Below are 14,900 nucleotides of genomic sequence, written 5' to 3'. Positions count from 1 at the left end.
TTAACACATTACAAGCTGCAGGTGGCGGTATACACCTTAGAGATGTGATCCGCCAGTAATTTAAAAGAAGAAGAAGAAGAAAACCAGGAAGCGTACGAGTTTTCTTTTGTAGTTCTTGACCAACCGTAGTATTTCTCTGCTGTTTTCCATCTAAAATTGCATTCGGTTGTTCGACATTGCTTTGGGACGACAAACGTGCGTGTGATGTTCCCGGAAGTGTTTCATTAGCCAAAATGTGCTTTTTTCGATACGCTTCAAAATCAACCCTTTCTAAGCGTAATTTTTTTTTTTTGTGCTAATTTTGTCCCATTTTTATTTTTAGCGTTTCCATTCAGTTTCATTTTCATATATCTTGAAAATTCAAATAAAAATGGGTGGATGGAAACCCAACTTGTGACACACAGCAAAGTTAAATACGAAAGGACTAATAAGTATTGTAAAACAGTCAAATGTTCGGCATGTAGTAGTGATTAGACAGGTATGGTTTTTCAAGAGATACCGATTATTAGCATTTAGCATTCAAGGAGACTGATAACCGATATTTCAAGCCGATATTCTTTTGCAGTAAAAGCGAGAATATTAGCGTTATATATAGCGCGTTTTTTTTTCTTTTACTTTTAAACATATAAAGAATTACCAGCTTTGTTTAAAGTTATTTTAAAAAATTGCAGGTAACTTCCAGGATGTAAATAGTTCCCTAAAGTGTTCTGCTGTAAATACATTTTGAAAATTTTCCAAATTTAATAAAAAAAAAAATATAGGGAGTTCCCAGTGTCAGCATAATTTTTTTTATAAAGTGGAAATTTTAATAAATCAATCAATTAAAGTCCCCTGTATCCCACAAATGGAGCTAATTAGTTTTTTTTGTCAGGGTTTGTAAAAGGTTTCAAAAGATCTACGCAGACAGTTAAAAAATGGTCTGAATATGTTAGTAAGTAAGTAAAAACTGGTCTGGGACCATCTTACAAAATCCTGATGAAAACCCTAAATTTGCGAGATACCAGCGTTGTCGGCTTTCAGATTCGTAATGAGGCCGATGCTCATATCAGTCACAATGCCAAATATCTGCAGCGACAATCGTCCCGGCCGATAATCATGCAGCCCGCAACAAATATCACATCTTACTGCTCTCAACCGAAGGAAACGCGTCTTCAGCGAGAAAAGAGTCTTCATTCCAAGGCGGCCTAACATTCATACAGTCTGCTGATACGCAATGTGCCATTGTGCCCGTTTCATTCAGACGTTACAAGGCCAAGCGCGCTTTGTTGCAATTCTAATAATCCCTTGGTCTCAGTGCGGCCGCCACACGCCCAGTCCACGATGGCAAACTGAAAAAGGGAGCAAATCAATTAAGCTTCCAGTGACTCTTGCGATGATTCTTTTCAGGGCGGCCCTTTCAGCCATTGTGCAGTTGGCACCGAGGCGTCACACACACACACACACACACACACACACGCACACGCACGCACACGCGCACACGCACACGCACACACACACACACGCCTTTGGGACTTTTGTCTGAAGAATTGTCTTTACTCCGTATTAGCATTTCTTCCTCTAATTACCTTTTGTGAGGGAGTTTATTTTCTTGTTTGCTCGTTAGCAGGATTACTCGGTCGATATCGTTTAGGCCACAGAAAATGTCATTTAAAAAAGTTTGAGGGTTGACATAAAAGTGCGCATCTACACGTCTCCCTCTAAGTTTCCTGCGCTCGTCCCTTCGAGTCTGGCCTCAAGTGGTGTTTGGGCAACATGCCTGACGTGAAGACAAGCGCCACTTATCCCGAACTAGCGAAAGAGGAGAACGACAAGACTCGTTTGACAGCAACAATTGCTTTCAGCAAAATGGGCTGTTGAAGTTAGATTGCGGTTTTAAAGTTCACCCCCCCCCCCCCCCCCCTTGTCCCGCGTCTGTTGCAGCTCAAATACATTCCATGCATTCCAGTCAAACGGAACAAAGTTGCTCTTTTTTTCCTGGAAAAAAAAAAAAGGACACACGCATTACTATTGTGTGCCACCAGGTGGCAACAGCACATCTAGAAAGCAACCTCAACCCTCACAGCCACAAACAGTCGGTACAGCCTCTCTCACTTTGGCGTGTTTACTCCCACATGCGGACGGCGCCAAAAGCTTTCCACGTTGTCACTCAAGGCCATGCCGACGCGTCGTGTCAGCCTCGCCGTCGCTCCTGTCCTTCTTTCATCCGCCGTGATGGGGGGGGGGGGGAGAAGCAAGCGAGGCGCCTTCGCCGAAGCCCCGTGACCCTCACGCTTCGTTATCATTCTGCTCTTATATTAGCCTGATATGCTAACGTTTTTGTTCTTTTGTAGAGCAGCACTGGCTGAATTTGTGGCCGGGGACTCGATTTGCTTCTGCTTGATTTTTTTTTTCTTTTTACTGTTTATGAGAGAGAACGCTTAAAAATTCAAGTGTGGTGGCAGCCTAGTGCGAGTGCACTCGCACATGCAATAAATAAGCTCCCGCTTCTTTCGTACGGGTCCTTGCACATGTTATACTGGCTGTTTGCTGCGCATATTAAAAACATAAATCTACTTAGAGTAAGAAATAAACAGTTTATTTAAATTATTGCAAACCAGTGAATCACTGTTTAACTCTTTGACTGCCAGACGTTTTCAGAAAAGGGATGCCGTCAGTGCCAGCCGATTTAAGCATTTTGACTGATCTTTCAAGGTCCACAGAAAATGTTCTGTTTGGACTATGGAAACACACATACTACCAAATGAAAGATTAAACTTTCATCTTTCATCAGAAAAAAAAGTTTGTTTCTACCTTATTCCGTTCTTTAGTAATCAACAATAGAAAATGGTTAGTTTCACCAGATTTCGCTTGTTTTGGACCCAAATACGGAGAAATCAAGCTTTTAGTGAAACGATATTATTTCATGCACTCTAGTGAATTTTACACTTCTTTTTGTCCATGAATGATGCCACAAACACCTAAATAGTGCTTTACTTCTATAAAACACTACCACCAAGAATAAAAAAGTGTTTTTTGATAGCAAAATACGTTTATTTACATTCAACAGTGTAACAATTTGACAACAATTTGGCAAACTATTTACAAATGTGTGCAACTGTGGTGCTATTTACAAATATGTGGATGTTTCAACGACAGTTTTTCTTTTTGTGAAACACTCCCCTGCGTGCAAGGAGACGCAACATGATTTGCAAAACAGATTAGTTTCACTGCGATTGCCTCTTCGCGTGCAGAAGCTACACTTTCTTGCAGGCCGTTTTTTTCCGGGGAATAGCAAGTATATACTGCAGTGTGTGTTGCCATAAAGTCTAATATCAGGATCATGTTATGGTTACGTTACGGTGGTGTTACGTCTGGCTTCCTCATGTCCTTCAGTTGCTATACCGGGTGGTAAGAGATGTTCTGATCCATCTTATCCACTCCATTCATGGTGGCTCCGTAGTCCAGAAACAGTGTCTTCTCCGTGATCAGACTGTACCCGCTCCTCCGATGAATATGCATTGGACTCGGGGTACTCTTCATTGTCCGACAAAATGTCCGCATGTGCAGCTCTGGCGTTAGCAGAGCTAGCCGGTGATGCTTTATGACGTGAGAATAAAGGCCGCGTCCAACTGTGGCGTCAAACTGTGGCGTCAACCTCGGGATTCACCATCATCATCATCATCAATGTGCATTGGTCGATGCTTTTCGACAACTCTCCATCGCCCGATCGAATGTCCGATTGTGTAGAAGTACCCGGTCGGTTATTGTGCGCGTTTTCCGGCGTTAACAGCGCTAGCCGCGCTTAGCCGGTGATCATAACGGTCGCGTCAAGGCTTCCAACTTTGGCGTCAAGCTCGGAGTCATCATCATCGTCGACATCAATGCGCTTTTTAGTATTGATCGATGCTTTCCGTCTTTGAAAAAAATGCTCAAGCGTGAGTTGCTTGCAACCGGTTGCTTGGTCAGCCATTGTGGCTTATTCAGCCATTGTCTCCTCAACACTCTAGCTCCGCCTCACGTCTTCTACTGACGCCCACGGTGGGCGGCCCATCCAACCTTGTGCAAAGAGAGTCATCGCTGCCATCTAGGGGCCAAAACGAGTCTTATACTAACCAGATCTGCCTGATACTTTCAGCACAGCTGCCCAAGGCTTTCCTGCACCCGTTTCCAAAAAAAACAAAAAAAAAACATAGTGAACGTCTTTTAACGTCCTCGGCGCCCTTCCCTAGGTTTATGCTAAACGTTTTATAACGTTTATGGCGGTCAAAGAGTTAAGGATCTCAACTTTCCCCACAAATTCCCTTTTTTATTTAATTTTTTACATTGTTAATGGAAGCGTTTCCCAAATGTTATCGAGCCAAAGGCACATATTTTACTTAAGAAAATATTTACTTCATACCCAAGTCATTTTCAAGCCTGACCGTTTTAATTAGCCACATTTTTTCAAAATTATTATTATTTTTTTAACTCAGTTTAACAAATACTATTACAAGTATTGTAAAGCCGTCAAACGTTCTGCCTGTAATTCATATCAGTATTAAGGGACCAAAAAGTTATTTTATACTTGTATAGATTTTTTTTAAGTAACAGACCAATTAATCAGTTAACAGAACTTTATTATACCTGCATCGGCCTCCCTCAAAAAGTCAGCTGGGCCATAATTTTCACAATAGCTGTACACAAAAATGTGTTATCGCTCTAAAGGAAGGATTTTTTTTTTCTTTCCGTTTGGGGTTTAATGTGGTGTACCTAATAAAGTGGCCTTAAACTCTCATGTTTTTCCTTGTTGGTTGACAGCAAGGAATAAAAACGTTGTTCTAATGAGGCCCGAAACGATGTATTGCCGCATCAATTTTTTGAGCAGACCCCTAGTGGCGTTTGACATTTACGCAAAATGGTAGCAACACCTATATTTAGCAATGGTGGGAAATGTTCTTTCTGATTTTTGGAAATATTAATATTTTGGATATGTCTTGTTTATTAATATATTTTTCACAGTTACAAACGTACGAATTTAAAGCATTGTTGTGACCGGATGTATCAAATATGACACAAATCTAAAATTATATGTGGAAGTTGATTTTCAAAAACTTTTTTTTTTTGTTTGTTCAAAAGTACCAATAAATGATCTATGTGCAAATAATCAGAATTTTCTCTAATATATTTCATTTTTATGGGGTTAACCCCCAATTTTTTTTTACTTTAAAAGGCACATTTTCACAGAAAATCTTATGTTGCAAGGACATCATGCGTGTATCCACGTGGTGTCAGGCTAACACCGAGGCCACTACATCTCACATGCACAATTTAAAGCAAAGCCTGCATTTGCGTAAATCGGTTTGCCGGCATTCGTCGGCGAGAAGTGCAACATGGCAGCTGGCGCGTTGCCTTGGCAACACTGCTTTCAATTAGTCATGCCTTCAGGAGCAAGGCATGCATTTACAACCTGACCCGTGCGCTGCTGTGCCTTGTGGCCCAACACATTAGCCAACACTTTTGATCTCGGCAACCATTTTAACAGGTCCCCTCCTCGCCAATCGTTGCTTTTTACCGCTATTTTCCCCTCTCTCTCTTTTTTTTTTTTCTTCTCTTGCCGTTGTCGTCTCCGGATTACCGGGGAGACTGTGCGAAAATGGCTTTTTGATATGGCGGCAACAAGCCCGACACTGGATGACTTGGCTATCCCTCTTCTCTTGATTTATTTCTCGAGCCTTCCTCGCTTTCCACAAAGCCATCAAACAACACACAAAAACGAATGTCCCGACTGCTACTGGTTGGCAGACGTTGGGGGGGAAAGGATTGCGTTTTCGTTGCGATGGATTGAAGAAGCACTCACTCCACTCTAATAGACCCCGTGCTTCAATTAGGTTGGATTTACACGACGGGTCTAAGCGCCCAAACCAACCAAGTAGGTGGGGGGGACAAAACTTTAAGCCAAAGAGAAGGCTAACATCTTTCTTGCGTTGGCATCGTCCATCTGACTCGGGTACCTTGTCCAAAATGGTCCGATTTATGCCAATCCCTAAACTGGCATTTTCATGGGATACATGGCCAATATGGTACCTCTTTATTATAACAAGAACGTGGAGAGAGCAGCCAGGCTATGCCAGTGGTTTTTAACTCATTGACTCCCAGCCATTTTCACTGAAGCAACCCCCTTCACTCCTGGATTTTTTACAAGATTTTGACTGATTTTGCAAGACCCACAGAATATTATATGATATAAAAAAGTGTATTTGTTTCCGTTTTGCATCAATTAGCATTAGAGTATAGCGAAGTTTCATCATTATTCACAAATCTGTTTAAAACTGTGGGGAAAACAGCTTTTTGCAACATGGCCCTGGTTGATCTCTTATACTCTGTTGCCACCCGCTGGTCGTTTTTGTAATAACTACTATAGCTTCAATCGTTCTTTTCAGTTCAGAGGCGGCATCAAAGCCTTCTGTAAGCTCTAGCATAAAAAAACATTAAATACATTTTTGGGACACTTGTAATATTTAGAATAGAACGTATCTATATGTTTTTGGGAGCAAATGAGTGAAGCAGGATTACTTCTGTCGCAGTGAAACCGACCAGTTTCCTATGCGCATTCACCGAACCTTCTTTGTTGAAAAAATATATTTATTAATTTTTTTCAAATTCAAGACCGGGTTTACTGGTGAATAAAATGAACTAAGAGAGTCCACCCCCCCCCCCCCCCCCAGCGAATTAGCCTCTCTTCACCTTGAAATCAGAAAATGTTGTTGTATTCCCCATCTCCATGCAGCTTTAGGAAGTGTTCCTTTAGTTTTGCTAGATAGCTAGTTGTGCTGGATTAAAATTGGTCAACTTGGCATTGCAAATCATGCAGTTAATACGCCGACTCCCGTCACTCTATATTTATAGAGCACTTTAAAACAACCACCACTGTTTTCTTGATATGGAACCCAGGGGCAACGGATACAATGGAAACGGAAGAGGCCCCAGAATTGAACCCTGCGGAACTCCTCCCGTTCGGTTATACATGTGAATTTATACACCACTTTTTTTTTTTCAACATAGAATAGAATGACATTGTGAATACCCAACATCTGTCCGTCTTCAATATTGTTAACTTTTCCCACACCAAATGGAACATTTCTGACCTTTAGTCAGAGCACGAAACGTTCAGCTTCTTCTGTTGTTGTCGTGCAGGTACGACAAGGAAGGCCACAGCGTGGAAGGACAGTCTCTGACTCAGTCCAAAGGCAGCGGCGGCATGGGAAACTCCAACTGGAAGACCCTGTCTGACGTGAAGACGGAGCACCTGGGACACGGCGAGAAGGTACGCCATGCGCCTCCACTCATTGACACTCGTTCTTTGACGATGTTTAAGCACAGAGGTTTGTCTCCGTGAAACCCACGGCCACACAAAGGCCAACGTGCACACTGCAGGTGTATAGCCCCTCCCCGGTGTCACCTTGTCACATGGCGAAGGTTCTTTTCCGCCAGCAGGCCCCGATGATCCTTTCTAATCATTAACTTATTAAATCGCCGCAACAGCCGTTATGTATACCGAAAAGGTTCCTGATCTCCTCTTCCAGCTCATTAATCTGCCGTCTTCTTCGGCTGCCTGTTTGCTCTTGCTGAAAGTCACATTTATCTTTGCTATCGATTACATAAACCCCCGCCCCCTCCTTCTTTGCCCTCTGTAATGAAATTACCGCCCGTGGATAAGTACAATAATATGTGCTCTTTAATTTCCTCGCTGCTTGTTTGCACTGCAAAGGGAAATGGTGTTCGCAGGAGTGTATAAATCAACTGGAGCGGAAAATGACCGGCTCTGAGGTATTAGCAGACGCCATTTAACTTGATTTAGCATGCGCGCCACGTTTCGAAATCACGATATGTTGAAGGGGATTCAGTTTAAAGAGCAAATTGTGGAGTGATGACACGGGCACGGGCACATGAAGCTGGGTGCAAACATCAGTCTTGAGCTTGTGGACTTGCTTCAAAATAAAAATGGAAAAAAAAATCTGCCACATTTCATTCCACAATACTGTGACCTGTCAGGGTGCTAAAACATGGGACAATTGTTTATTCATGGACTAAAAATAATGGAAACACACGCAAAAAAATGCACAAGACACCAGTTTACTTTTTTTTTCTTTCTATTTTTTTATTATTCTTTTTGTTTCTATTTATTTTCGCATTATTATTTCTGTTTCATATTTTTCATACCATAGCAGTTCATGGATATAGCTGTAATTTTTGTATGCATTTTAGTCATGGCGTTGGCTGGCCAAATCTCTGGTCATTTTCGTGCTAATTAGCACACAGAGTTCCCGACATGCACTAAACATCGTATGTTCTATTTATTTTGGGATGAAATTATTAGGGCTGGGAATCTTTGACTGTCTCACGATTTGATTCCGATTTTTGGGTCATTTAAAATCGATTCTGAATCATACTTAATGAGAATCGCGATTCTTATGAGAATCTTTATTTATTGTTTATATTTATATATGTTTTGGTTTTTGTACATTTGAAAAATACTTTTGTAGGGGTGCACCGACCAGGATCAGTATTGTGGAGGACGAAAACTGCCAATAATAAAAGTGTAAGTAAAAATGAAAAAATTAATTCAAAAATGTAATTAAAAATATATATATATAAATGGAAATTTAAAAAAATTAAATAAGTGCAAAAATAAATATAGGTAATCGTATAATTAAATATCAATCCAAAAATGTTCTGCTCTCATATTTATTTATTTCCTGCTGCAAATGCTGTCAGCATGAAATGCGTCATAAAATGTTATTGTTAGTCTCGACTGTCCAAATTCCCCGTCACTAAGAAATGACTTATGGCTTCACCTTTTTGAGTTGCCTTTTTAAAGCTCTTCTGTCATCTGGAGCCCAACAAGCCATCCTGGTATTTTTTTCCCCCCCGTCCACACCGAGACTGCGAGCATTTAGCCATCTGTCAGGCGAAGGCTTTCTCATGCTTCCACAGAGGAAAAGGTGCTGACCCCGGCCTATGGAAGCTCGCGCTCGTCCCACGTGATGACAGAGGAGCCCAGGCTGTCGAGCCCAACATTGCGGTCAAGGCCCCTGAAGAGCCCGCTTCCCCTAAGGAAGTCCGGTGCGATTAATTGCACCTGTCAGCAAGTGTCAGTGCCGCAAACTCCTCGCGCCCACCTCCTGCCCCCCTGTGACAGTGACCTGCCTTGGCGACAAACATGCACTGCCCCTCCTCCCGAGACGCCCCCCCCCCTCCCCCCATCCCAGTCAGCGTCTCACTAATCGAAGAGGGATTCATGTGATTAATGCCGGAGCTATTTTTAGGCGCCGCCAAACCGTCACAACTTTGTCAGCTGTGACACGTCGTACCGTTTTTGTTAAGCCCCCCCCCACCCACCCCACCCCCAGTTTATCAAAAGTGACATTTCCGTTTTCTGCAGCACGTTAATTAGGGTTAAATGTCAGTCGTGCTACAACACAATGGCTGGAGAAACGGGAACGTGAGATGGGCCTCAGTGGAGACGTTTGCCTTTGGAACAATCCTTTCTATTGTATCCCACTGAGGCCGACCCAGTGGGAGATACATTGGACTGGTAATCGTTGCCACAAAGCTTTTTTGTGCCCGGGACACAAGTCGGTTTTATTTGGAAGAAATTGTGGGGTTTTGGAACAGTGCTTGAAAAATCTCAACACGAGCCAAACGTTTCACAGTGACTTTTCTCCCCCCCAACTCCCCCCATAACAGATTAATTTGTTTACATAACAACTGTAATGGTCGTCCAACATCATGAAGCGCTTTAATGTGGACTCTTTCAATTTCAGGGAGCTTTTTTTGCTTTATTTCAAACTCAAATCGTCTTTTTGTACGTTGAGTTGACTTTTTTTCCTGGTTTGACCTTGAGCTCATACCAGCCTCTCTCCTATTGGTTGGATTTTGTGAACGATGAATCTTAAATTTGATCGAAGTCAACCCCCAATTTTTTGGGGGGACAATGTGTGTGTTCAATGCAGCACCACTAGTCTAAATGCGTTGCCCTGGTTAGCCATGTTAATACTTGGGCGGGCCACCACCCAGGAAATGTTCAAGAAAATGTATTAAAAATATCGCGACAGGATATAGCACATGTAACATTAGTTTGGCGTAACTCACTTGTGGATCGTGAGGCTAGAAGAGACGTCCACCCACCCAAGTCGATTTCCAATCTGTCTCAAACACTGGGTTAATAATACGTTAGTGGAATCTGAGTTAAACGGCAAAATCCAGCCGTTTTTATCCATCTCAGGGGGCGGCCATTTTGCCACTTGCTGTCCACTGAAGCGACCAATCGCAGCTCACCTGTTTGCTGAAGCTGAGCTGTGATTGGTCGTTGCCTGATCACTGAGCAACCGTGATGTCATCTTCAGTGGACAGCAAGTGGCAAAATGGCCGCCCCTTGGATTTTGCTTCACAACTCAAATTCCACAAACGTAATATTCATCAGAATGTTATGTTTAGACTAGTGAGGTCACATATAACATATTATTGTCAAGAAATGTTTAAGGTTGACTTCCACTTTAAGAAGCTTCGATTGTTGAGCAGGGTGTGCCCCGCCTCTCACACAGTCAGCAAGAGATATTGGACAATTAAGTCCTTCCAACTTTCTGGGAACACTTTTTGTTCCAAATAAGGTCGAAAAAAAAAAATACCTCATCAAACACCTTTTGGATAAAAACAAAAACAACCAGGACATCATTCAGGTCCGGCATCAGTGACGCCTCACTTCCAAAAAGCTCCTCCGGTTAAATGGATTTCTGTAGAACAATCGCTTAATAGGATGTATCTGCGGGAAAGGCGCCTCCCAGTTTGCATTTCTTCATTTCTGCGCCTCCACTCTTTCTCGCATTCATCTATTTGTGAATGTGAAATCCATTTCCCCTGCTTTGGGTATTTTCCATGCCGACGAGGGATGCCTCCTAAAAGCTATTTATGTGCAGCCGGTGTCTCGGGCTCGTAGAGGCAGCGAGCGCTCATTTGCATCCCCGCCATTAGGATTCCACTGCACCCCGTGTGCTAAAAAACAAACACCCACACATCTTGAAAGTCGTTCTCACGTATGTTCTGCACTCTTCATGCTAGGATCATAGAAAGGTCATGAAAGCTGCAGTATACATACCGATTTATTTTTTTGTTTTTTTAGAGCGACCCGATAATCAGAACTTTTCTGACTTAAAGGGGAAGTCGATCCCAAAAATATATTTACAATTTTGTATGTGCCTTCACTTGTATAAACAAAGCATTTTGATTAAAATTGTGTTTGTGGAATATGAATTAAGCAGCAAAATCGACTTATTTTTCCAATCTCAGGGGACGGCCATTTTGCCAATTACCGTAACCTAAAAATGACATCACCTAAGCTCAGGTAGTGACCAATCAAATATATTTAGAATCGATTCTTCTTCTTTTTTTTGAGAGGGAGAGCTCAGCATTGTTCATTTGGTAATCTTACCGATTCAAAATGTCGTCATCATCATTGCTCTCTCTTTTTCTTGTTTTTTGTATGTGCTTTTGCAAATGTGTGAGTGTGTGCTCATGAATTCACCTAAAACCTTTTAAAAATCCCAAATCGTTCACCTAAACCGAATACTTCAGAATCCAGCTAGAGTCGTGAAGTTGTCAGGAGACCCGAGGAAGGATCAAAGGAAAGAAAGAAAAGTGAAATCCAGCACCGACCAACACCTCGATTGATCGACTTAACAGATTAATTTTCATTTTGCATTAAAGTGTATTACAAAAGCATTTTTCATTTTCATTTTGATTATTTTGTTTATTATTAATCAGTCGTCTTTCACGAAGGACTACAGAAATCATTGAACAGTTACTGTTCATATGCTGAAATCCGAGGATTTGGACAATTTTAAATAAAAGAAATGGCTCCAAACAATTACTCGATTGTAGTTGTCGATTAATTTGATAATCGATTACTTGTTGATTAATATGATTCATCGATTCAATTTGACAGCTCTACACATGGCAGCTGAGCCGTGATTGGTCAGTACCGGAGCCCTGAGCAACTTTGTCATTTTTAGTCAACGGCAAGTTGCAAAACGGCCGCCACCAGATGGACTCCCCCTTTAAACTCGGCCCCGGATGTCAGTATGCGCGCAATCCACCTTTGACCCCCCCATCGTATGTTTTTGCCTATTTTTAGGCCGACTACTACACGTGCATCTGCACCATCGTGTACCTGCGCAAAGAGAACTGCCTCTACCAGGCGTGCCCGAGCCAAGACTGCAACAAGAAAGTGGTGGACCAGCAGAACGGGATGTTCCGATGCGAGAAGTGCGACAAAGAATTCCCCAACTTCAATTACCGCCTCATCCTATCAGTGAGTGACTCCGGGCTCCCTCAGGCCACAGCCATTGTGATGTGCTTGCTTTTATTTATTTTTGGTCTGGATGATAGATTGTGCACTAAAAGAATGCCCAAAAAGATCACATCCAACATGGCGATAAATGGGCTTGTATTAAAAACGCTGTTGGAGGAAAATGCCCCCATGTGAATTGAGACGAAACCTTCCTGTCATAGAAATGCTGATATAAGCAAATGTTTGTCCTTCACTCGAGGCGTCTATTTTAGCATCTATCTTCTTCTGTGGTATGAAGCGGCCATCTCCTCTTTCCTTCTTTGTTGTCAGAGTCAGATTTTGCTTGATTGCGTGGAATTGTTGTTATGGAGGAAAAATCAACTGCACTGCTTGGCTCCAACCACAAGGCGTGCTGTTTAATTGTCTTTTTGTTTTTTTCCTCTCTCTTTTTTTGTTTTTTTTCTCCAACTGTGCGCTTTGTTATTGCCTGAAACAAAACATGAATGAATTTCTCTCTGGAGAAAATAATTCACACCCTCCAAGTAAAAAAAGAACCTCCTGAGCGTCGTTCCATTTTTCTTTTTGCCAGGCCAACATTTCCGATTACGGCGACAACCAGTGGGTGACTTGCTTCCAGGAGAGCGCCGAGGCCATTTTGGGCCAAAACGCGGCTTACCTGGGACAGCTCAAGGACTCTGTAGGACACAGTTTTGTTTTGTTTTTGCTCTAATCCTGTGCATGAAGTCTTCAGCTGCGTATCGCCAGAGCTGTAAAAAATGATGCGCTTGTTTTCAGAATGAAGCGGCCTTCGACGAGATCTTCCAGCAGGCAAACTTCAACACGTTTGTGTTCCGCAACAGAGTGAAGCTCGAAACTTATAATGTAAGTACAGCAGGTTGCGGATGGTTTCGCGTTCGTTAACATGGCCGGCGCAACTCTCCTCTGGCCTGCCAATGCTGCTCATTTTTCCACGGCTTTTTAAGAACGACACACACACACACACACAGCTTTGTCGCAGTCACACAGATCGAGTTTTGTTTTGCGGCGCATAAAAGAATTGATTGGGCTGGGCCTCTGAGCAGGAAGTCTGGAGCTCAGCCAGCGGCCGCATCCGCCCGTGTCGCACAGACCAGGCCAGTGTGTGTGCGTGTGTGTGTGTGCGTGTGGCCCTCGCCGCCAAAACTTGATGCTTCTTCAGCAGAGGCACCTGCAAACACGCCCCCTTTTCACTACTGCCGGCCAGCCATTGTGTGACGCGAGCGCTGCCGGCGTCGTCATCTTCGGTTTGAAGAAGGTCCGTCCAAACTTTGTCCTCCAGAGAAACCGAAAGAAGCGGTCTGACGGTCTTCACATTGAATTGATTTGGAACGCAAAAATTCATCCATCGGGATCGGTAAAGAGATGCTAAGTGATTGAAAATTCATTAGCAATGTATTATGTACAGTTTTACAGTGGAACCTTTCATATAGTACTTAAGGTTTGACGGAGTAGCATATTCTCAGATTGTTCAACTCATTTTCTCCCAAAAACGTATAAATATGTTCTATTTTTAAGTATTACCAGTGTCCCATAAATGTATTTGTTTTTTCATGCTCGAGCGTACAGAAGGCTTTGATGCAGCCTCTGAACTGAAGAGAACGGTTGAAGCAATGGTAGTTGTTACAAAAAACGGCCAGCAGGTGGCAGCGTGGTATAAGAGATCAACCAGGGCCATGTTGCAAAAAGTTATTTTCACCACGGTTTGAAACAGATTTGTGAATAATGAGGAAACTTGGCTATATTCTAATGCTAATTGCTGCAAAAACAAACACAGATAGTTTTTCTTTTCCTGATGACAGAAGAGGCTCTAATCTTTCTTTCTTTTGGTAGGTTCCATGTTTTTATAGCAATAGAACACAATATTCTGTGGACCTCGCAAAATCCAGTAAAAACAGACGGGAGAAGGGGGTTGCTTCAGTGAAAATTGCTGGGAATAAATGAGCAACTTTCACTTGTTTTATAGCTGCCCTTTTCAGAAGCATAACCTCATTGGAACACTATAACGGCCCAAATATGCTTTCTCGGCATATTTGAAGGTCGTTTCATCCCAATAGCCATAAAGAGAAAAGTCTCCATGCAACTTAAAAAAAAAAATATATATATATCACAATAAAGTCGCTAAATCAGAATTGTACAATTGGCCCGGAACTTGAGATGGAAATCTTCTTAATCTCTTTTACTCGTTTATCTGCGTGGACTTTTTATTTCAGGCCTGATTCACAACCATGCTGCCATTTTGCGTTCATGTCGTCTACATCCAGCGTCCTCTTGCATCACAATAAGCGCGCAGCAGCGCTCGTTCTTGAACGTGGGCACCAAAAGCAAAGGCGAGTTTTGGGATTCTTTTCATTATTTTTTTTTTAAGCGGCGGAGGAGGGATTAATGGAGACAAAATGAGCACAACCTGTTTACTTGCGGGGGGAATAATGGCCGACCTTCGGCGTCTAGACGTCTGCGGGGGCGCTCGTGGCATTTTGGCTCGCCCGCTGCTTGCCGTCACATTACCCGCGTCCGTCGCATTTAGCACTCTGAAGTGGAGAAATAGAACACCCCATTA

The 14,900-nt window shown here is 42.5% G+C and overlaps 1 protein-coding gene across 3 annotated transcripts in view; it reads left to right on the top strand.

Annotated features, from left to right (window-relative positions):
* rpa1 (replication protein A1) overlaps nucleotides 1-14,900 on the top strand; it is a 29,194-nt gene that overhangs the window by 12,936 nt on the left and 1,358 nt on the right. For all 3 annotated transcript variants that reach the window (XM_086081168.1, XM_086081169.1, XM_086081170.1), the window contains 4 exons: nucleotides 7,153-7,282; nucleotides 12,149-12,325; nucleotides 12,894-13,001; nucleotides 13,100-13,186. In XM_086081168.1, coding sequence (XP_085937294.1) covers nucleotides 7,153-7,282; nucleotides 12,149-12,325; nucleotides 12,894-13,001; nucleotides 13,100-13,186 — 502 coding nt within the window. The remainder of the gene's footprint in view (nucleotides 1-7,152; nucleotides 7,283-12,148; nucleotides 12,326-12,893; nucleotides 13,002-13,099; nucleotides 13,187-14,900) is intronic.

This window comes from Leptonotus elevatus, chromosome 7 (assembly GCF_054856555.1).
Source record: "Leptonotus elevatus isolate MCC_2025b chromosome 7, RoL_Lele_1.0, whole genome shotgun sequence".
NCBI classification, from domain to species: Eukaryota; Metazoa; Chordata; class Actinopteri; order Syngnathiformes; family Syngnathidae; genus Leptonotus; species Leptonotus elevatus.
The sequence above is the reverse complement of the archived record's forward strand: the minus strand, read 5'-3'. Positions and strand labels throughout refer to the sequence as shown.